The sequence below is a fragment of the Hypanus sabinus genome, chromosome 14 (genome assembly GCF_030144855.1).
Source record: "Hypanus sabinus isolate sHypSab1 chromosome 14, sHypSab1.hap1, whole genome shotgun sequence".
NCBI lineage: Eukaryota > Metazoa > Chordata > Chondrichthyes > Myliobatiformes > Dasyatidae > Hypanus > Hypanus sabinus.
In genome coordinates this window covers 41,688,472-41,711,864 of record NC_082719.1, presented here as the reverse complement: position 1 = coordinate 41,711,864, position 23,393 = coordinate 41,688,472, and the positions used below count along the sequence as shown (strand labels likewise).

The window sequence follows — 23,393 nt, the reverse complement described above, 5'->3', positions numbered from 1 at the left end:
ATTTTAAGTGCCTTAGAATTGGAGAAATGATTATTGCAAATAGAGTTGTATCTTTTCCTGTCTCACATGGCATTGGTCATGGTGCTTTCTCGGGTGTTCTATTCATAAATGAGTGTAATGATTGTGTTACTGGAAAAACATTGACATTTGGGATCAGGAGACCCCAGAGAATATACATTTGCATCTTAAGATTAGTAGGATTGAGAATCAAAGTTTAAAAGCGTGAACCTCTATTATGGGAGCCAGGCAAGCACTCAACACAAAAACGTAAGAAAATAGGGGCAGCACCAGGAGCAGCCAGTTTTTCAATCCTTGCAAACACACTAAATAATGATATACTGGAAGACATTAATGACTAAGGGTTTTGGTTCTCTTGAACAACAGTCACCCAAAGTAAGTTTTGCAAGCAGTTAAGACAGCAAGTAATATCTTGGGCATCTTTGCAAGCGATTTTGAGTACAGCTGTAGGGATGGCGTTGGGAGAGCTTGGTAACACCAGACCAGTACAGTTTTCCTTCTTTACTAAATAATCTGTTTTTCATAGAATACAGTAAATGTTTGGCAGACTGATTCATGATATTGTACTGACCTAAATGAACCTACACCATAATCAATCTAAGCCTTCCCTCTCACACAGCCCATAACTCTCAATTTTTCTTCAATCCATGTGACTATTTAAAAGTCTTTGAATGTTCTTTTTGTATCACCCTCTACCACCATCCCAATGAGTCATCCACCACTCTGTATTTTAAAAAAAAACCTCTGACATCATGCCTGAACTTTCCTGTACTCAAATGAATGTTTGCTGGCATTGGTCCTTGCTAGCCTGTTCAATCCTAGTATAGAGACACAGGAAGGAATAGATACTGGTATTAGTCCCGATGCAGGGTTTTTAACTCCAATGTTAGAAAACCTTGCCCCCTTCTTCCTCAAACCCAGCCAGCCAGATGCTGCCCAGCTTGCAGAGTTCTTCCAGCACCCGATTCTTAGGATGATGTGTCTGTTCTACAAGGAGAGATTAGGTCATCATAACATCATAAAAACAAGAAATTCTGCAGATACTGGAAATCCAAAGGATGCTGCCAGACCTTCTGAGTTCTTCCAGCATTTTTTGTATGCCATTGTGTTTCGATAATTGAGAGGAGATCTAATTGGAACATAAATTCTGTTGTATTTCTTTATCTTCCTATATATGCCTAGAAGAAAATAAATTTCAAGGTAGTATATGGTAACATATACATAATTTGATGATAAATTTACTTTGACTTTTGACTTTGACTTTCATAACAGGATGAGTGAAGCTTGTTTCTCCTGCCTAGGGGCTTACAGTCTCATGTTAGCCTTAAGATGACTCAGGGGGTGGTGAGTCCTGTAATTCTCTACCACAAAAGGCAGTAGGAGACATTGACTTACTTTTAAAAGGAGCTGGATAGACTACTGGACAACAAAAGTTTTCAACAAGCTTGGAGAAAGAGAAGTGGAATGTGATTTGGCCATAAATATATTGAGTGGTGGAGCAGGTTTGAAGGACCAAATGGCCAACTTCTACTATTTTCCTGTTTTCTGTGTTTCTATGAAAGTAGTTGATTGCTCGTACTATGTATTAAATGAGCCAATGCCATGGTAATGAAGCATCTTTTTCTGTCTGCTGCACACAGATTTTGTAGTTGTTGTCATATATCACAACAGTGAAATTTAACCTATGATATTGATTGATTCACCAGATATGAAATACTTCAATAGTTCCATGTGTTTAACAGCTTTCCACTGATGAGACTAGAAGCATTTGTTAGTGGCAATGCTATTTGGGTCAGATAGATGTTATTACTGCTAATTTTCTCCAGTGCTGTCAGCGCATTGCAGCTTTAATGCGAAAGATAAATACAGACAAATTCTGATTGCGGAAATCCATTAAAATGAAAGGCCTAATTGCATTTTTTTTTCATGCAAATAGCTACAAAAGATGTTGGTGCCTGAGATGAACTATGGTTCCATTATTGAAGTGGGGAGAAAAAGAGAAAAGCTGCTGGCGGGGTTAAATTATTCCTTAGCACAAGCCTGGAATAAAACAAGCAAAGGCTCTGTTATTCTTGCTAAGTGTCATCTCCCCACCCCCATAAATAATTTATTACTTTCACTGAACAAAATCATTTCTGGACAAATTGGATGAGTCACCCAGTGATGCTGAGTGATGTCCATTGTGGCTGCTTTCAAAGCTTCACGTGTACCTAGAGTTCTACACTACTCTTGCACCCTCCATGCATATACCTTTCCTATTTTTCCTCCCTTGCCCTTTCACTGAACTTGGAGCAAAAATTGTTTGCAGAGGTTCAGTTTGGATAATGGTGCAACCGACTGCCTAGACTAACAAAGACCCAAATGACTGCCAAATCTGGAATCTGCAACAAAACACAAAAAGCTGGAGGAACTCAGCGGGCCTGGCTGCATCCATGGAGGGAAATGGACAATTGACCACTTTGGTTAAGGCCCCTGATCTGGACTGTGGAAAGAGGAACAAAGTTAACATTTTGGATTGCTGCCTTGACCTTGGTATTCACTATTTTTGTTTCAGATTTCCAGTATCTGCAGGCACTTTTACTTCTCAATTATATGAAATGGCTTTTCTGAAGCTAAAACTGGCTGTAAATCCAATGCAGGAAAGTAAACAATTCAGTCCTGATGAAGGGTTTCAGCCCAAAGCGTCGACTACTCTCTTCCATAGATGCTGCCTGGCCTGCTAAGTTCCCCCAGCATTTTGTGTCTTTTGCAGGAAAGTAATTGCTATCCACAATTGCTCTCTGTACAAGGTATTACATGGCATTTTTTGGCTGCCTGCTGGTGAACAGTTGATGTTCTTCATTCGGCTCACTGACAATGTTGAGATCCTAGTATTTAAATAGGTGAGCTTAGAACCTCCGTTGAATGAATCACACAGTATTTTACAGTGGAATTCAGTGGTTGTGCCAACATGTAGCCCACTTTGAATGTTGTAATGCGGTTTTTCTGGAGTATGGAAGCTGCTCTTGAATGGTGTCAGTCAGCTTGTAACATTTTATTAATATTGCAGGCTTGAAAAAAGTGCTTTAAAATACATGGAAAATGTGTAAGGTCAGATTTCTGTCAGTCAGTTCGTTCATAATCTAAGGAACTCTGTAGTGGAAAATATTTTATTATCAAATACCTCTGTGCTTACCTTGCTTCGTGTTAATACTATGCAATTTCTTGAACAAGTTCAAGTTTATTGTCATTCAATCGTACCCATGGATACAGCTTAAACAAAACAGCGTTCCTCAGGCAGCAAAGTGCAAAATACAGTACATATATCACATACAGCACATAAAATAATATTAACTGATTTTTAAAAAGTGTCCAGCAGAATCTTGCCATCATAGGAATGGTGTATAAGGCAAACAGTTGCACCATTTGGTGGTCCAGGGGTGGCTGCTGCAAATAGATGGGCCTGTTTGATGGTTCTCTAGGATCTTTACCGTAGACAGAAGGTAACTGCTCCATGTATACACAGTCGTGTGAAAGTGTGCATTGGAATATATGCAAGGCTGGATTGTGCTCATTCTGGCTTGTGCCATGCATCTATCCTTGAGCTATTCCTGTGGTTGTGATTTTGTGGTCTCACAGGTCCAACCAAGCACCAGACCCTGTGTTATGGCAATCTCTCAGGACAGTGATTTGTGAACAACTCCCAGGCCTTGGAGTCTACAAGGTCACAACTGCAGAACACCCTGATGAACTTGTGATTTCTCGTGCTGTTGAAGTACATTGAACTACTTGTAAAGGTCACCCGTAAACATTGACATTAAAATGTAGTTTGAACTGAGTAATAAAAATAAGAGTAACTTAAAAACTCAATGCACAAAAATAGTGATCTAAGTTAATTCAAACCTTCGGGTCAAAGGATTGAAAGAAAGTAAACATTTATCTGCAGAAAGCATTTTCGATCCAGGTTGATGATTCTCAGTCAAGTGACATGATTCAGTCTGCAGATTCTGGGCATGACTGGAGATGGTGTATCTGGTCCCTTGGTGCAGCTTAATTGAGCACTGTCCTTGAACTCGCTGCTGAATCCAGGGGTCAAAGAGGAACTCAGACACAATGACACTTGGTGACCCATTCCCTACTGTAATGTGCGGTCAACTGTAAAGAGCACCTCGCACACAGTTCTCGGCTGAACCTCTGGTAAACATCAGTCAAGCTTCTGGCTAAGAATTAAGCCTCATTTCACCACATGCCATTATAAGTCTGAAGGATAAACCAAGAAAAGTAATTTGGAAAAAAGTATCCAACAGATTTACAGGATCACGTACTTTGAAAAATGGAAGGAAATCATCTGGCGAATGCTTGCTATTGTTCTTATGACTCGGTTAGTCATGTAGCCTCAAATAGTGTTTTGTTTCTTTTAAAGCAAAAGCTGACTGTTCGGAAAAAAAAAACATCATTTAGTGTGCTTAATCTGTGTCAGCTGTTGGTGGAGAGTATTACTGAGCCACTTGGGAAGAGGCCTTGTTAGTGTGCAATTCATCTTCTTCAACACGGAATTGGTGCTGAGTACTGACATTGTGGAATGGGGAAGTATCCATTTTTGGTAGTTGTACCTTGCCAATTTAAACTTTACTTTTTAAAGAAAACTCTTTCCTCAGGATAGCAGAAGTGCTTTTTTTTAAAGAATGCTTACATCAAATCTAGGAATGTCTAAGAACAGAAACTCACTTGGCATTCTAAAGAAGAAACTGTGGTTCATCTCAACTGTTATTACTATGAGTATGAAGCAACAAAGCACCCTTTTGTTAGATATTTATCTACTTTTGCTTTAAAATGAAAATTATGACTCTGTTTTCACTTTGAGGAAGAGAGCTTCAACGACTCAGTCCTCTGAGAGAAATAGTTTTGTCTCATCTTTGACTTATGCTGATAACACTTTATTTGTAATCAATAGTCTCCCAACTATAGATTCTGCCACAAGTCAACATGCTCTTTGTGTCCACTTTGGCAACATGCTCTTCGTGTCCACCTTGGTAACATCCCTCAGTTTCCTGTATGTCAATATTGAATCCTAAACTCCACCAGATGAATGCTAAATCTGTCCAACCTCTCCTCCTAAGAACCCCATCCATTCCAGGCATTAATTTTGCAAATCTTCACTGAACTGCTTCCAGTGCATTGACAGTGTACGTTGTATTCCAAATGTGACCTAACCAATGCCGTATGTAAACTGAAGCTTTAATTTTGTATTCAATTCCTGTAGCTATAGAGGATAATATTCCGTTACAGTTTCTCATTATTTGCTTTGCCTGTATAACCATTTGTAAATTGCACACTGAGACGCCCAGAAGCTTTTGTATCTTGGAGCTTTGAAATTTCTCTGCAGTTGGATAATGCTTTTCCCTTTCCCACATTTTACCATATATTCTTAATCTAGGTCCATCGCTTAATCTATCTTATGCTTCCTTGTATTCCTTCATACATTTAATTACCCTCCCTGTTTGTGTCATTAACAAATTTAACCACCACCTCTTCAGTCTGTCTCCCAAGACATTTGATAAACTGTAAAAGTCTGAAGGCCAGCACTACTCCCTGTAGCATATGACTCATTACATTTCAGCGGCTGGTGGGGCGGGGAGAGATCTGTTCTTCTCCTTGCCTCCTGCTAGCCAACGTCTATCTTCAGTATGTTTTTATTTTCCCTAATAGCTTTATATTTTCCAATCATCTTATCAGATACTTCCCGAAGCTGCCTCTGTCACTACTTGCTCTGTTTAAGATGAATATTCCCAGTTTACAGCAATCTAGCTGCTGCTCAAGGACTTTGACTGCTCTCATCACTCATTGTGTTCCATAGACAATCAGTGGGCAGCCTTGGGTAATTTGCTAAACACTAATTAATGTCTTGGAATGTTGATTGTATGCTTGTTGAAGGAGCTTTATTGTGATATTGGTCTGCCTGGGGACTGGCTTGCTCACTGGGGATGTGCAGGAAAGAGTCTCTAGAGTACTGTATACAGCTAGAAAGAGTCCTCTAGGATAGAAGAGGTCATTCTGCCTGGTTGTGCCACCTTTCTTTCAACATAGCCCTACAATTATTTTCCCCTTCAAATATTTATCTAGTTTTCGTTTTTTCAGTCTGTTGCTATCACCCTTTCAGCGTTGCATTCCAAATTGTGGCAAAAATCACGTCACCTGGTACGTTTTCCAGTCATTGTAAATCGGTGTCCTTTGAATTCTGATCCTTCTGCTTCTGGAGTCATGTCGTGGTTATCTGAGCAGTAAGGTACATGAGACAAAACTGATCCGTAAACCCTTTAACCATTGCTGGAAAAGGAACACCCTCATTTTGCCATGCTTGTCTGTAAGCAAAGTTTCTCACTTCTGGTACAGTTTCTAATGTCTCTGTCTTCCTGAAGTGTGAGTTATTTTTATGGATATTCAATTTGAAGTCTTTGTTAAGGTTCGACATTACTTTCATTTGTACTCAGAATCTGTTGAGTGTTTTAGCCAGCCTTCTCAATTTGTCCTGCTGTTCTCAAGGGGGCTTGTTGGTCTGTCTGTCCCTTTATATCACACATCTAGATTGTTAAGCCTGATGTATTTTAGATACCTCTGTGTTTTATTTTCAATCCCTGAAAGCTTGCTTATTGTTTACCTAGTTTTGCACATAAGCTGCAAAATTTCCATTTTTTTTTTTGGCTTCTGTGTCAAATAACATATGCTCAAAAGCTCAGTGACCCAGATGGAGAATACTGCTACTTGTAACCAACTGTTCACCATTACTCATTTCCATTTGAACAATATCATCATTTGGATTAATGATGCCCCAACTCTGTAATCTGTAAATTGACTATTAAATCAACCATTTGATTCTCATGATACTTTTTGATGCACCGTATGTATCACATTAACAGTATCAGTCTTATTAGTCCTCCCTGTGACTTGATCGAAGAATCCAGTTAAGTTACCCAATCATGATTTTTTTTTTCTTTTTTAAAAATGCATCCTGGCATTAAATTATTAATGTTCCCCACTGTCAGTGTTCGAGTGACTGTCAGCATTGCTCGGTTTATTCCTCTCTCTTTGGAAGGTTGATAGAATAATCTCTAGACCTCTGGAGCCATCTCCATAGCCAAAGTGGACAAGAAGCTTCCCCCTTCAGTAATCTGTAATGTATCTTTTATATAAGGTGACTTCTCCACTTATAAAGTCTAATTTTAAGCAGATGAGAACTTTTAAAGTGTATTTTTGTCACTTTTAATATTGCTACAAACTTCTGGTGCACTGGCAAAAAATTTCCCTGAAGGTGCCGATTTAATAGTCCTCCTTTGGGACCAAATTTATTCTTTCTGACTCCATTAGAATATTTTTTGTCCCTAATCACCTCATCTTTTCTTTGAATATCTCTTTCCTCGATATATAGTAGTGTGCAAAAGTGTTGTGCGCGCGTGCGTGCACACACACTCACACACACACACACACACTCACACACACACACCCCTAAGACCTGGCCATCCTAGATATATATATGTCCCTAAGACTTTTGCACAGTACTGTATTTATGAAAGTTCTTTGGGTTTCATACATTTTCACTCAGCCTTTTATTTTGCATTGCTTCTGTCGTAACTACTTTTGGGTTTTCCCACTATATTAAGAACTTAACAGTATTCCTGAACCTGTTTCTTTATCTCATTTTAACCTAAGAAGTTTTAATTATGCACGAAGCTTCAACTTTAGACCCCCTGGGTCTCTGGTCTGGCATTTGTTCTTTGCATGCTTCAGTGCTTCTGCATCACGGGGAACCTCCCCTTTTCAGTCGCGTTGGCACCAGGGCTTCCTTGCAGGAGAGTGGGAGTGGCATCAGCTTTGCAAGCTCTGGACCACATTCATCATGTAAGCAAAACCCAAGATTACCCGAACACAGCATCTATTTAGCTTTTACCGCTGCCATTTACAACCTCCCTTTGCTTCCCTGGCCTCCAGTGTTTCTTCCCTCCATTCACACCACAAACCTTAATGCCAGAACAACGTAGGATTCTGTCAGAAAATCTTTTTTTCCATCTGGATCTAATAATTAACAGGATTAATTCTCTCCTACATTGGTCAATAGTCCCTGTCTTTTGTCTCAGTTCGCCCGTAAAGTTGGCTGTGTCTCGGCAGACGGAATGCTGAGCATCTTAAGGTGATTTTAATTGCTCTGAATCTTGTGCCTATAATTTGTCCCACTTGGTGGTGCAATAATATCAGCGCCGGACTCCAGAGCAAAGGTTCTTGAGTTAGAATCCAAATTGGGTTGAGCGTCGAGCTAGCAACTCAGCCTTGTAAAAACAGGAATAGCTTGCTACGGAAACACCGTCATGACGGTGCCCCGATAACTCCACTGCCGAGTTAAGAGCTATTCTTCTTGTGTCTATAATATATTGTGCACTGAGGACTGGGTTAGCTGGCTAAATAGGATATGGGTACAGTTGGCATGATATGGCATGATTTCATCCTGAGTGATAACAACTTGGGCCCAAGGATAATCTATATGGACTATACTGCTTTGATTGCCATCAGCCATTGCTATGACTCTCCCAGTGCCAATATGAGTTCTCCCATATGAGGAGAGAGTGTGCAACTAAGTTGGCCTGAGAGCTTGTCTGGCAGATCTGAACTGTGGCGGGTTAAATCTAGCCAAGTATTTTGCTAGTGTAGCTATGTGTAATAGAAAAGATCTACCTTCCGTGACTAATAAAGGACGTGTGGTAAAGACATAAACTATAAGGATAAACTGGGGGGCCTGAAGTTTGCTGCACTTGTCTAGGAGACTGCTGGGTCAGTGGTTCTGATTTCGATCTGTTTGTATATCATACAGTGAAAAAAATGAGTTGTTTCCTTTAACAATAAACACAGCACAAGGCTATGAGGGGAGGGGAGGGACAGTCTGCAAGTGTCACCATGCATTCTGGTGCCAGCATAGCGTGAACAGCAGAACAATTCAGAAAACAACGAACCAACACAACAGTACAGACACGGACCCCAGTGTCCAGACTCGTGGTTGTTTTGCGATGCGATGTGCTGTGAGTTTGAGTAGAGAGTAAGATGTGTTCTGATTTTTGTCTGCTTTGATGAGATTTGCTTGGACTTCAAACATTGCGAAGCTTCTTATAATGATCTTCCATACAGTCATCTCTGTCTCGCTCCCTGGAAAGGTGTCTGAGTTCCTGGGCAAGCAGAATGTCCACCAGAGTAAGGGCCTCCAAAACCATATCAGGAAACATCGAATCCTTCTCTCAATTACTTCCAGCAGGTGTATTGAATCTCCCAGCTCTCTGGAGCGATGTTGGATGTTCATTTAAGGGGGCACTGATGAGATTCATGGTGGCAGATCATTCTGCAGTCAGCTTGCTAACCAGCTTGTTAAGTGTGGTATCTGCATTTGCTCTTCCTAGACCTACAGAGGGCAACAAGTGGACATCCTGAATCTGTTGGGAGTGGGCTCCAGTGTTATTTGGGGTGGGACAACTGGGCAACCAGTGGAGCTCCAGTGATCGAGATTCACTCCTGACTGGTGGAGATTGTACCTTCTTCCTGTAACCACGTAGATTTACCTCAGTTATTCCGGTTTTCTCCAATTACCTCTGAGTTGGTGAGTTGTTTGAATACTGTAAATAGCCCCTGAATCCAGGTGTGGTTAGAGTACCGGGGGGGGGTGGGGGGAACGATTTCAGATTCATTTATTTATTGATCACACGTACATTGTAACATGCAGAGAAATGTGCTATTCCTGTGAACAGCCAACACAATCTAAGGATGTGCTGGGGGCGGTTCGCAAATATCACCATGTACTCTGGCACCAGCACAGCAAGCAACAATACAACAACAGCAAAACAAGCCCCTTTCCTCCCTGTCATCCATCGAAATACCCACTCCTACACAAACTGTCCTCCAGTCCCAGAACAGGAGTCCAGCCTCTAGTGGGCTTGTGGACTCAGACAATGGGCCTCAGACTTCTCCAGTGAACTTCAGATTTGTAGTCCCAGGCTTTGGCCGTTGGGCTTTGACTTCTAGACAAATGATTGACCTTTGGTATCAGCTCCAGGCCAAGTGGATGACAGGATCCTGAGCTCCAAGTTTCAAACTCTATACTTGCCGATTGCATGACCCCAAATTTCAATCCTTGAACTGCAGACTCGCTGATGACGGGACCCCAAACTCCAGGCTTCGAAGTCCTGACTTGCATATCTAGGGGGTCACCAATCCTTGTGTCTCCTGTTCGCACAGACATCTGATCTCAAGACCCACCAGCCTGGAAGAACTCACAACCCAGTGGGCCACTGTCCCTCATCCTTGGCAGTCCAAGTTGACACCACTTGCAGTCCTGACATCCATCAATGTCCTCATGCTATGTCCACATTGCTGGCCTTTGAGCACAGAGTGGCGGTCTAGATTTCAGCCTAACCTCTTAACTCTCCCTAAACCCTAATCTGATGTCTAATTCTCCCTCATCCCTGTCTCTAACCCTAACCTAATCCCTAACCCCCCCCTTTTTCCCCCTAAAACCATGTCTTTCAGCTTAAAAAAAACAACTAAGTCCAAGATATGACCTTGATGGAGATTGCAGGTTTGTTCCATCTTGACCGGAAGGTGGAGTTGGTGCTCATGTAGAAAGAACAGGCAAAAAAAGGAAAATTAGTAGGAGCTTGGAATTGCTCTGTGAGCCTGCATTCACTTTGTTGGCTGGGATAATCTCCCATGCCATAGGTTCTTAAATGCATCTGGCAGTCAAGTAAATAAAGTAATTAAATCTTTTGCTGGCCCTTAGCTTGTTTCTGCAGGACTGGTAACCCCATTCAGCTGGATAGGTTACTGTGTAGCTGTCTTCCCTGGTCTATCACATAGAATTGTATGTGAATCATCTTTTCAATATGTCACTGTTGTTCTGCGCTGCTCCGTGCTGTGCTGTGTGCTGATACTTGATGTTTATGACATCTTTGGGTTCTGCATTTAACCTAGAAGCAAAAAGAGGTCAAAGTCTTTCAGGGGTGTGGGATGCTAAGAACCTGCTGATCTCTGTGGGAACCAGTGGTGTGAGTCAGTGCTATATTTGAACCTTTTGCTGTCAGAGCCCCCTGATTCATGTTCCGAGGTTGGCAGAACTGGTGCAAGTAGTGCAGTTTCAGCATTGTTGCAACAATATAACTGCATCACACAATTCTTCCCTTTTTTTTAGAAGTAATCAAATTTCTAGATTAGTTTCAGATTTTATATAATTGGTTTAATTAATTTTCCTTATCTCATGCCTTGTCTGTGTTGGTCCCCGGACATGGGTGCTCTTCCAATCTCGTTTACAATGGCACCTAGTTCTTCTGCAATTAGTACAGGTAGTGACATTCTGTCTATCTTGTGTCTTTTTTTTCCGCAAGGATCCTTTTATCTCCAGCCTCGGGGTACTGGTTTTGCTTTTTCTGTGGAAATGGAAAGAACTCTGTAGAAAATGACAGCTGTAATTGCACCATTCTCCCAGTAGATGTCAGCGAATACCATGGAATAAAACATTGTAAACTTTTCATGAAAATGCACAATTGCCTGATAGCTGCTTCAGGCTGAATTTCAGTAACTGAAGACATTTGTAAAGTGCTTTCACTTTGCTGCCTTAGCAATCTTTTTTTATCTGATAAAGCCTGCTCAGAGTTGTGAAACTAAAGACAGTTTGATGGAACATTATTTGAGCTCAAATAATGGAAATAAATATATTCTGGCTTCCTTTATGTTTTTTAAAGTATATTGCAAGGAAATGAATGTTTTCATAAGGCGTGCTTTGCTCACTTTAGGTGGTAAAATATTGAATTAAAATGATGAGGGAGCATATTGAATTAACCACCTCAGCTATTCAAATGTACCTTCCTGGTGGAATAGGCCTACAGAATACTTAGGGTTGTGGAAGATACCTTTGAGCTGATCTTTAATCTTGGTGCAGGGGTGATGTTTTATCTACAGTGACTGACTAATGGCTGGAAATGTATGTTTCTTTTTCTTCCACCTATGTGTATTGAGTAGTCCAAAACTAAATGGTTAACAAAAGCTGAACCATTAAAGGCTTTGAAATCTGGGGTTATATGTGTAACCTGAAGACAGTGGCTTATTATGATGGCATTACAGCTTGATATTTTCTCCATGCCTTTAGTGATGTTTGAACAATGGGAAGCTTTTCACAGGTTTACAACCTCTGCTTTAAGACAGCAGTATGATCCATCTGTTCTGTGATTTTATTCACAGAACAACAAGTGGCCTGCAACAAATTCAATCTTGTACAGATGTACATGCAGATTCTTGGATTTAGCTTTACTGCATGTTGAGAACCCCTTATCCGAAAGGCTTGGGGCCAGAAGTGTTTTTGGATTTTGGAATATATAAACATGTATATAGCTTGGGATCGCCATCTTGTCTGACTCATTTTATGTGCTTAGTGGTAAGCAGCCTTTGTCTTAAACTTGATTATCACACGTCTGTACTTACAGTAAAAATTATTACATGCCATTAATATAATGAAAATATAATGTGTGCAGGGTAACAAAAGCAGTACTGAAGCATCGGGAGAAAACCTGAACCAGCTGTCAAACAACAACAAAAAATGGCATGCTTTCAGTCTGCACCCACGATGTGTTTTGATTAAAAGGTTACTGTACATTGTATTTGTATTTTACCTTTTTTAGGTTTTATGAAAGGTATAAAAACATTCAGCATTGTAGGCTTGTCCTGTAGCTAGATTTTCATCAGTGATGATATTGGCAAACTCATCAATGAATTTCTCTGCTACTTTGTGATCAGCAGACACAATCTTCAGTTTTTAAAAAAAATCTTTAATGCAATGCTTTTTCTTAAATTTCTGCTATTAGCCTGCTGAATATACATAATTACCTTAAATTTTCAGTTCATTGTGACTGATCTTTGCTTGTTTCATGATCAGCATACTGTTAAGCGGCATCTGTTCACTCTGACACTGATGAATCCATTCTTTCAATACACAATCGATTTCTTCATTTTTCACTTTATGCAGTGTTTTTCTGCTTATCATTAACTCCTGTTCATTACAAGTGTGAGGTCACTTCCCAGAACTGTCTGAGATGTGCAGAGAACTGTGGATTACCTGGGAACCTTCCAAGCGCACTGCGGAATTTTCCATTTATAACGACGTCAGCACGCAAAAAAAATTCTGAGTTTGGAATTTTGAATAAGGGGTACTCAACCTGTGTTCATAATGTAATCAGAACTGGATAAACTGAAAGTAAAAAAAAAACTTGTGTTTTCTCCAATTTGTAATAAACAATGAGTCTAATAGATTGTTAACCCATGTTTCAGTAAAGATTTGTTTCCAATATTGGTCAGGCAGAGTTCTTAGTTTCAAAGTACTTCTAGTTGAAAGAGCTTACTTGCAACCACATTGTACTGCAAACAGTGAGATCCTTCTCACTCTGGCATCCTGAGACCTAAAGAGCCATTTGTCACAAGCATATATGTTCTTGTGCAGTTTAATGAATATTTGTGGCTGCATCACATGCCATCAGTGGCATTAGGCTGGAAAAATATGTTGTGTTGAAGTGACACTGAGAGCCATTTTGTTACTTTGAAGAATGATATTTCATTGGCTCAGTGATGTTTGATGTCTTAATATAAGTACACATTCCCTTCACTGCAAAAAGGAAAAGACATTTAAGAGAAATGCACAATTTGATCTTATTAAGAAAGAATGTTGAAGTTAGAAGAGCTAAATGTAATTGTTTTCTGTCCCCCAACTGTATCTACAGAGAAATACTTAAAACATTTTTGAAGGTGAAAATAATTCCTGATTCAATTTTAACTAGATAATTAAACAAGATACTGTAACTTTATGCTGATAAGGCATGGGATAATGGTGAGTTAATACTGTTTGTTATACTAATATTAGTTGGTAAATGAAATATTGATTATGGAAAAAAGCATTTGGAAATAGGGGCTTCTATTTAAATTAGAGAGCTTTTATCATATCTCAATTAGGCATTGAGTAACAGTCTAAAATGTTAAGTTGTAATTTATTACAATTTGGGTCAAGAAGCTGACTTTTACAACAGTCCTTACATTTTATTTGCAAGGCATCTCCAAGGGTTTAGTTTACTGTTTGCATACACTGTTCAATAGCAATTATGGTAGAGATGTTCTCTTTGGTATACAGTAAAAGAATGCCCATTTTTACATGTTTTGGATAGAATAGAAGTTGACTTGACCAGCTGGAGTTTCTATTAGATTTGCTCCCAATTCCATTCAGCATAATTCATTAAACCTTTGCAAAAGATGAGGTGGATATTGATTACATTCCAAATCATTGTACTTGTTTTTTCCTGAATCTGTTGTCACTGTGCTCCTGATTATAAAATTGGCCTTGTCAACTGGCATATGTTGAAAGCTTCTGCTGATTGCCCTGGTTTAGGAATATTCCTCAAATTTCAAATGGCTTTTGAATATAATTTCTGGTTTGTAACTGAAAAATGCAAGTCTAGGACAACAGCTTGTCTTAAGAATTTGACTAACCTCATAAATCAAAATCAGGTTTATTATCACTGAAATTTATTAACTTAGCAGCAGCAGTTCAATGCAATACATAATAATATAGAAAGAAAAAAAATTAATGAGTAAATCAATTAAGTATGTATATGTATCTTGAATAGATTAAAAATAGTGCAAATACAGAAATAATATATATTTTTTAGGAAGTGAGTTAGTGTTCATGGGTTCAATGTCCACTGAAAAATGATATGGCCGAGGGGAAGAAGCTGTTCCTGAATCACTGAGTGTGTGCCTTCAGGCTTCTGTACCTCCTACCTGACAGTAACAATGAAAAGAGGGCATGTCCTGGGTAGTGGGATCCTTAATAAGGGACATCACCTTTCTGAGCAATTGCTCCTTGAAGATGTCTTGGGTACTATGGAGGCTAATACCCAAGATGGAGCTGCCAAATTTTGCAACTTTATTTAACTTCTTTTGATCCTGTGTATTGGCACCCCCCCCCCCCACCACCCCATTCCAGACAGTAATGTAGCCTGTCCTACATCTATAAAAGTTTTTGAGTGTTTTAGTTGACAAATCAAATCTCTTCAAATCCCAATGAACTATAGCTGCTGTCACGTCTTTTGTTATAGCTGTATTGATATGTGGGATCTGCGTTAGATCATCAGAGAACTTGACACTCAGGAACTTGAAATTTCTCACTCTCTCCACTTCTGATCCTTCTGAGGATTGGTTTGTGTTCCCTTGTCTTATCCTTTCTGAAGTCCACAATCAGCTCTTTCATCTTACTGACCAACACCCTAAAGAAGCATGTTAAAACTATGAGATGAAATGTTGTAAATTTGCTAGATACTGGCTAATTGGGGCACATCGGGATCAGTACATTTTAGCCCAATTAAGTGGCTGCCCCAATTAGCTGAAGTTTCACAGAAATAGTTTAAAAGGTATGAAAGTATAAGCTACTGTTTAACTGAGTAACAAATTATGTATTTAAATGAAGTATAGAACAAATTAGAATATTGCCAGTAGTATTACGGTATGATAAAACTGTGTATTAGTTCCTAATTTTTGTGGAGGGATTCAGCTAATGTATGCTGCTGTGTTCTTTTGATTGACTCTAAATGCACAACATCAGTGCAGACACCTACTGCAGATAATAGATTGCCTTCAACTATATGAAGGCAATTGGATGATTGTATCCTCCAAATCATCATTTTTGTTGTAACATTCAAGATGATTGTTGATACCTTCAAATTCATTGTAGTTCCTAACTTGAAGTAGTATAATCATTTCATTTTCACTCTCAGCATCCCTAAGACTGAAACAGCAGTGAACAAAACAGTTCTGCTTTGCCTTAGTGCTTATTTCTCATCAGCTATGCTTCACTTTAAGCACGGTGTACTATCTAACAACCACACAAGTGTGTGCAGCTGACTCTAGTTAGAAACCGTTCAGCAACACTCTCCTGTCCCAATTAAGCAGCATGGCGTCCCCAATAAATGAAGAGAATCCCAGCTATTTTCCCAATTAGTTTTTGTTCTTTAAGATTTGTCCCAGTAAGCAGCTGCCCTAATTAACCAAAATCTGTACATGGCAAGTCTGTCAGCGTTTGTTAGTCAATTAATGTACCAGAAATGTTACATTTGTTATTCATAATATAGAAGCCTTCTGATTTGCTAAGTATTTCCAGCATTTTCTTTTTAATTATTTACTTGCTTAAAGTCATCATCTCAATTTTCACCACTGTTGTTAGTTATTACACGAATTAGTTACAGGCATATGAACATTGATTTGTGTTTGTGGAAACAAATATGCTATGTGTTAACAACTGATGAGAGAATGGAAGATGGGTGATCCTTATAATGGTCGGTTAACATTTAACACGTTTTGCTGCCACAGTTAAGTCACATGTTTAATAATAACCTTCATGTGATGCTCCATCTTTTCGCATTGTAATAGCTCATGTAATATCCCATGATTCTTAATATCCAGGTGTTTATCATTTTCCATTTGAAATTAGCACCATGATGAGCGACCACACCTATCTGAGATAGAGTGTTACAAGTGCTCACCACTCTCCTTGAAAAACTTTCTCTGGGTGCCTGTCCAAAATTGCTTACTCGCTCTCGTTTTGTGACCTAAAGCTGTAGACTTCTTAGCCAAGAGAATTATCCTCCTTCCTTTCAGGTCCTTAAATTTTTTGTAACTTTGTTTGAGATGTTCTCTAATTCTTGTAATATCTGGAGAATATTGCTCTGATTTACTCAATTCTTCCTCTTATGGCAAATGAGCCATCTGTAAAACTAGTCAACTGAACTTTAACTGCAGTAACTTTGATTACTACATCCTGTCCTTTTTGGGGGGGGGAGGGGGTAAAGGGGCAAAAGCTATACAATATACTTGCAGTAGGTTCTTCTTGCACTTTTGTTCACTTCCTGTGACAAAGTATTATTCTAATTCTTCATGATCATTTGTTGTGCCTGCACCTTTGCTTTCAATCACTTGCATATGAGCTGACTCAATCTCTTACTGTTTAAAAAAAAATTGCTCTGTTTGGTTCACCAAAGTAGATGACCTAATTTTTTCCCACATAGTGTAATCCGTATATTTCCATATTTACTTGCAATCTAGAAGTAAGTGATGCAGCCTATTGATTCCATGCTTGCACAACAATTAATTTTCCCTATGATCTGTTCTTCTCACATAGCCATCAATTCTATCTTCCAGTTGTGTTCAAGGTAATTCCCAGTGGCCAGTTATCCTACCATCCCACGTGAAACCAGTATGCCCTGAAGAAACGCAGGAGATCATAGTGAGATGTTGCAAACTCCAGTTGGTTTGTCTATATCCTCTTTAAGTTCCTTGGCACCCTCTTTATTCATAATCTCAGCAAATTTAACATCATCACCAAACTTAGAAATATGATATTTTGTCAACTTGTACAAAGCATTATATAGATCACAAGTAACCGAGTCTCAGGCACCAATCCTGGTGGTACCCAGTTAGACAGTCTGCTGATTTGAGAACAACCCATTTCTTCTCATTATTTTCTTTTCATCAGATAAATGATTCGTGGTCCATGTCCTACATTAACCACAGTTCTATCGGCTATGCTCAGTGTTGACTGAAAATCCAGTATGCCGTGTCCACTGGATCCTCCTTATTGATTGTTCCAGTCACATTCTCAAAGAGCTCCAACGTGTTAGTCAGATGAGAATTTTTCTGTCATAAATCTGTGTTAACTCCATTTCATCCTGCAAGGTGTTCTGTCACAGTGTCCTCTTTTATAGGGTCCGGTATTTTCAATGCTACCAACACTAGGTCAGATGGGTAGATTGGTTTATAATCTTCAAATGCATTGAGTCACAGCAGAAGGCATAGTTTGCATGCTGTCCACACAGATCACTTCATCTCATCAGTGCATTGAGGTAGTTTGTGTTAACAGCTACACAGAAAGTGCAATGTAAGCAAGCGATAGGTACAAGGCCAGAACAAGTTGGATAGTGAGGTGAAGAGACAGTCTTGTCATACTAAGGGGCTGTTCAAGAGTCGTACAACAGCCTATTAGTTCCATTTTGTTGGGTTATTGACTATCACCTACCCTTGCATTTTCTATATTGACATACTCTTCTGTCTTCTGTTTTTTTCTTCTCTGTTACTCAATCATCACGCTGTTGTGAGCTTTCATCCTTACTCACTGGCACCCAGTTTGAACAGTAACAAGATAGAGATTGGGCTTTACAGAAAAAACAATATTGGTGTTGTCAGATTCTTGAGGAGCGCAAGTTATTCCACCAAACTGAGAAAGAAACAGATCTCTTTACAGTATGAAAGAAGGCTGCCTCTTTTTCCATCATTTATCGATGTTGTTTCCCTGTTTACAATTGGAGTAATAGAGTTTTGTTTAAAGCTGCTTACTATCATTTATCATTGAATTGTTAAAATGACGGTGGTTGTCCAAAAAGCAAAGCTCATCCTTCAGCAATAAATGTTTGGTGGTTTTCCTGTAACTTTAACTGTCGTGAGACTTGTAGTGATTGTGAGTTTTAAAGACCTCTGAAAAGATTGAAAACTGGAAATATTCCAACTATGCTGTACAATCAGTCCAATACTTATATGTTGAATATCAAATATTGTACTTAAAGTATTGTGGCAGCATTTATATCATAAATCGTTGTTCCAAATGTAATATAAAGGAAAGTGTTTAAGATTACCAACATGGCAAACTGAAGTGTTTTATAAAGTGATTTACAATATTCATCTCAAAGCAGAAACTCTTCTTATATTATGATTGATGATGGCAGAAAGTGAAGGGTGAATTTTTTTCCCTCAAATTAGTGACGTTATCTATCCTTTTTGTGATAGCAATATAATATAATTATAGGTCAGCAAGTAGGAAGATGCAGGCGTAGTTTCATCAATTGCAATTCGATACTACAAGCCATCTAATCAGTGGTACTTTACGGAGTTGATTTTAAATAAGATTTGAAAATAATAGTCTTAATTAAGCTATCGAAGGATAAAATGAGCTGTGAGTTTAAATCAAATATTAAATAATTAAAATGAAGAAGAATAATTCACAGTTTGCTCACCTTAAATTTTACTTTATTAACCTAGGTTGATTGTTTGTTTGATTTCTGTTGGACTGAAATTGTAGAGGTTGAATTCAAACATTTATTATAGAAGCCTGTCAGTGGCTTCTGACATGAAACACCAGTGTTTGCTGTGACCTTAGATACGATGGATTGATACTTTTCTTTTTTTTCCCCACTATCAAAGGAAATGTATTCAAAGGGAATAATTCCACTCTTTTCGATGAAAACAGTGCATCGGTTGGGAGACAACAAATTTGAAGTCATTTCCTTCAACAGGACTTTCACTTTCAGGGTTGAAAAAGAAGGTAAGAAACAGCATACCCAAAAATATGGTGTAGTTAGTTTGGCTTGCTGTTGGGAATCCACATAAATTAAAAATATGCTCGTGTATATAATACAGCTTTCCATTGATCTGTAAAACTCAGAACTACTGCCCTTTACCTCACTATCATTAATACATTTGTCCAGTGAGCAGCAATTCGACTTTGAGTCAGTACCACATCACTGATGAGTTCAGTTCATCTCCTGTGATATTCTTTCACATGGTCCTGATGAAATGATCAGTTCTGGAGTGTCTTGGCATGAACGTCTACCTTCCAAATATGTTGAGCAATGTGATTCCTTGTGAGGAGCTGGCTAATTTATCATAAGGTATCCCAGAGTGTACCAGAATTTGAATTGCAGCAAATAAACCTGCATGTTCTTCATGTTATTTAGGTAACATTTTGCAGCTTCAAGCAATACCATGAAACTGAATATGAGAGTCAAGAGAACTTTTAAGTACTTGCACCTGTAATGAAATATATATCCACGTATCTGCTTCTTAACATCATGCCAAGCCAAACTATTCCATGCTACAATCATCTCATTTGTTAAGTTAGTGCATTTGCCATATTACATTGTCACATTTTAGCACAGAACTCGTTCCTTCGGTAGTACATCCTGAGTTCTTGACCTTAATTGAACAGTATGCTGCCTAACAACACTTAATTGAGTGGTAACTTTAACACTGTATGTGGCATTTATTCTCTGGATTTGTCCACATCTATTCATTTTTAAACATACAAATGGAAATTTGAACTGCAGTGTTGGTTTATTTCAACTGTTTGAAGCTTTCTGGTAGATAACCAACTGCTAAAATTAATGTTCTTTTTTTGTTTGCATAAAAATATCACTGTCAGTGATACTTCAATATATTGTACTATGGTCTGAGACGATGCATGGGGAAATAAAATTCCTGTATTGGCTATGCTTTATTGTGGGGCACAGATCAAATAACTACTCCTCCTTAATATACATCCCATTAAAATCAATGAGCAATTATTGTGGAAAGCAATTCAATTTCTGCTTGTGGGTGAAGCAAGATTGTTAGTAAATGTGCATGCAGCAAGCAAAAGTTTAATTGAATTTAGAAAGGAGTGCCACACTTGAGAATGTGTGCCTTTTGCAGCATGCTGACTTAATCCAGCTGTATATCAGTTTGATTTGGTTTTTGGTATTCTTGGTTCTGTGGATTCAAAAACTCAAGTTTATTTATCCTTCGAAGTCAGTAAGACCAAAGAACTGATTGTGGACTTCAGAACGGGTAAGACAAGGAATCTCTCATCAAGGGATCAGAAGTAGAAAGAGTGAGCAATTTCAATTTCCTTTGTGTCAACATCTCTGCAGATCTATTGTGGGCCCAACAGATTGATGCAGCAGCAAAGAAGGTGCTACAGTGGCTATATTTCTTCAGGAGTTTGAGAAGGTTTGGTATGTCACCAAATTTCTACAGATGTGCCGTGGAGAGCATTCTAACTGGCTGCATCACCGTCTGATGGGGGGGAAGGGGTCGGGGGCAACTGTACAGGATCAAAATAAGCTTCAGAGATTTGTGAACTTAGCACCATCATGGGCATTAGCTTCTGTAGTATACATGGCATCTTCAACTCAAAATGGCGGCATCTATCATTATTGACCCCCATCACCCAGGACCTGTCCTCTTTTCATTGTTACCATCAGTGAGGTAGAGAAGTCCGAAGACACACACACTCAGTGTTTCAGGAATTGCTTCCTCCTCTCCGCTCTCAGATTTCTGAATGGAAATTGAACCCAAGAACGGCATCTCACTACTTTTTTAAACTTTTACATTGGTACTACTTATTTAATTTAACTACTTCATATTTTAAGTAAATATATGTGTAGATATATATATATATATATATACACACACACACACACGCACATTAATTCAGTTTTCTCTCTATTATTATGTATTGCATTGTATCACTGCAGCAAAGACGACAAACTTCATGACATTTGCTGGTAACATTAAGCCTGATTCTGATTTACGTGTATATTGAAAAATACTGTTAAATGGAATCTGTTTGTTTGAGTTAATAACCAGCACACTCAAGGATGTGCTTAGAGGCTGCCTGCAATGCTCGGCAGAACAACCCGGAACCAGGCCCATCTCTTCCTCCCTCCCACCCACCCGCACACATACACAGTTCTCCAACCCCACGGCAGGCCCTGTTCAGACTCCAAAAATGGAGCATGTCATTTAGTCTGCTGTGGTGGTGTGGAATGTCAGTGCAGATATGAAAAAAGCATGGATTTCTAATCCCCTCATGGAATATTTTTCAAGTAGGATGATAGCACATATTTTATTCCAGTTTAGTTGATAGAAATAGTGTCTGTATCTTCACTGCTTATGCCTTTCAGAATACAAAGGATGGGGACAGCTTCCAGGGTAATACAGCTGGTTGTACTAACTCAGACAAACCACTATTCTGTCTGAGTCTAGAAATTTGCATTGTACGGTGCAGTGAAGGATTTGAGCTCATGGTCTCAGCTGGTCTTCCACTGCCGCAGAAAGTAAAGCCACTTTTTACCTCCCAGGCAAGCCGGCTGGTGGGGCAATGGCATCAGTGCCGGACTTCAGAAGTGAAGGCTCCCAAGTTCGAACCCAGTTGACCCCCACCTGCCCGGCCACGCTTTCCATCCATGCCGGGTTGAGTGTCGAGCGAGCCACTCGGCCTCGTAAAAAAACCAGAGTCGAGTCAGGAACGTTCATACCGTGACCCGGTTAATCCGAAAGGAGGCCGATCCTGACACCACGTGCCAGACAAGAATGGCTGACTGTCTGGTGTGACAAGCTATGATGGTGACCTCTCAGACAGCATTGCTGACCTTGACCTTCCCAATGAGCTATGCACGTTTCGAACAGGAGGGGATTGGCCATCCTGACAACCTCGAGGGATTGGACTGTCAGCACCCATCCTGACAACCTCGAGGGACTGGAGTGTCAGCACCCATCCTGACAACCTCGAGGGACTGGAGTGTCAGCACCCATCCTGACAACCTCGAGGGACTGGAGTGTCAGCACCCAACCTGACAACCTCGAGGGACTGGAGTGTCAGCACCCATCCTGACAACCTCGAGGGACTGGAGTGTCAGCACCCATCCTGACAACCTCGAGGGATTGGAGTGTCAGCACCCAACCTGACAACCTCGAGGGACTGGAGTGTCAGCACCCATCCTGACAACCTCGAGGGACTGGAGTGTCAGCACCCATCCTGACAACCTCGAGGGACTGGAGTGTCAGCACCCATCCTGACAACCTCGAGGGACTGGAGTGTCAGCACCCATCCTGACAACCTCGAGGGACTGGAGTGTCAGCACCCATCCTGACAACCACGAGGGACTGGAGTGTCAGCACCCATCCTGACAACCTCGAGGGACTGGAGTGTCAGCACCCATCCTGACAACCTCGAGGGACTGGAGTGTCAGCACCCATCCTGACAACCTCGAGGGATTGGAGTGTCAGCACCCATCCTGACAACCTCGAGGGACTGGAGTGTCAGCACCCATCCTGACAACCTCGAGGGATTGGAGTGTCAGCACCCATCCTGACAACCTCGAGGGATTGGAGTGTCAGCACCCATCCTGACAACCTCGAGGGACTGGAGTGTCAGCACCCATCCTGACAACCTCGAGGGATTGGAGTGTCAGCACCCATCCTGACAACCTCGAGGGATTGGAGTGTCAGCACCCATCCTGACAACCTCGAGGGACTGGAGTGTCAGCACCCATCCTGACAACCTCGAGGGACTGGAGTGTCAGCACCCATCCTGACAACCTCGAAGGACTGGAGTGTCAGCACCCATCCTGACAACCTCGAGGGACTGGAGTGTCAGCACCCATCCTGACAACCACGAGGGACTGGAGTGTCAGCGCCCATCCTGACAACCTCGAGGGACTGGAGTGTCAGCACCCATCCTGACAACCACG

General features: G+C 40.2%; 1 protein-coding gene across 5 annotated transcripts in view; it reads left to right on the top strand.

Moving 5' to 3' along the window:
• Positions 1-23,393, top strand: part of arap2 (ArfGAP with RhoGAP domain, ankyrin repeat and PH domain 2) — a 416,402-nt gene that overhangs the window by 192,536 nt on the left and 200,473 nt on the right. For all 5 annotated transcript variants that reach the window (XM_059989011.1, XM_059989013.1, XM_059989014.1 and 2 more), the window contains one exon: positions 19,306-19,426. In XM_059989011.1, coding sequence (XP_059844994.1) covers positions 19,306-19,426 — 121 coding nt within the window. The remainder of the gene's footprint in view (positions 1-19,305; positions 19,427-23,393) is intronic.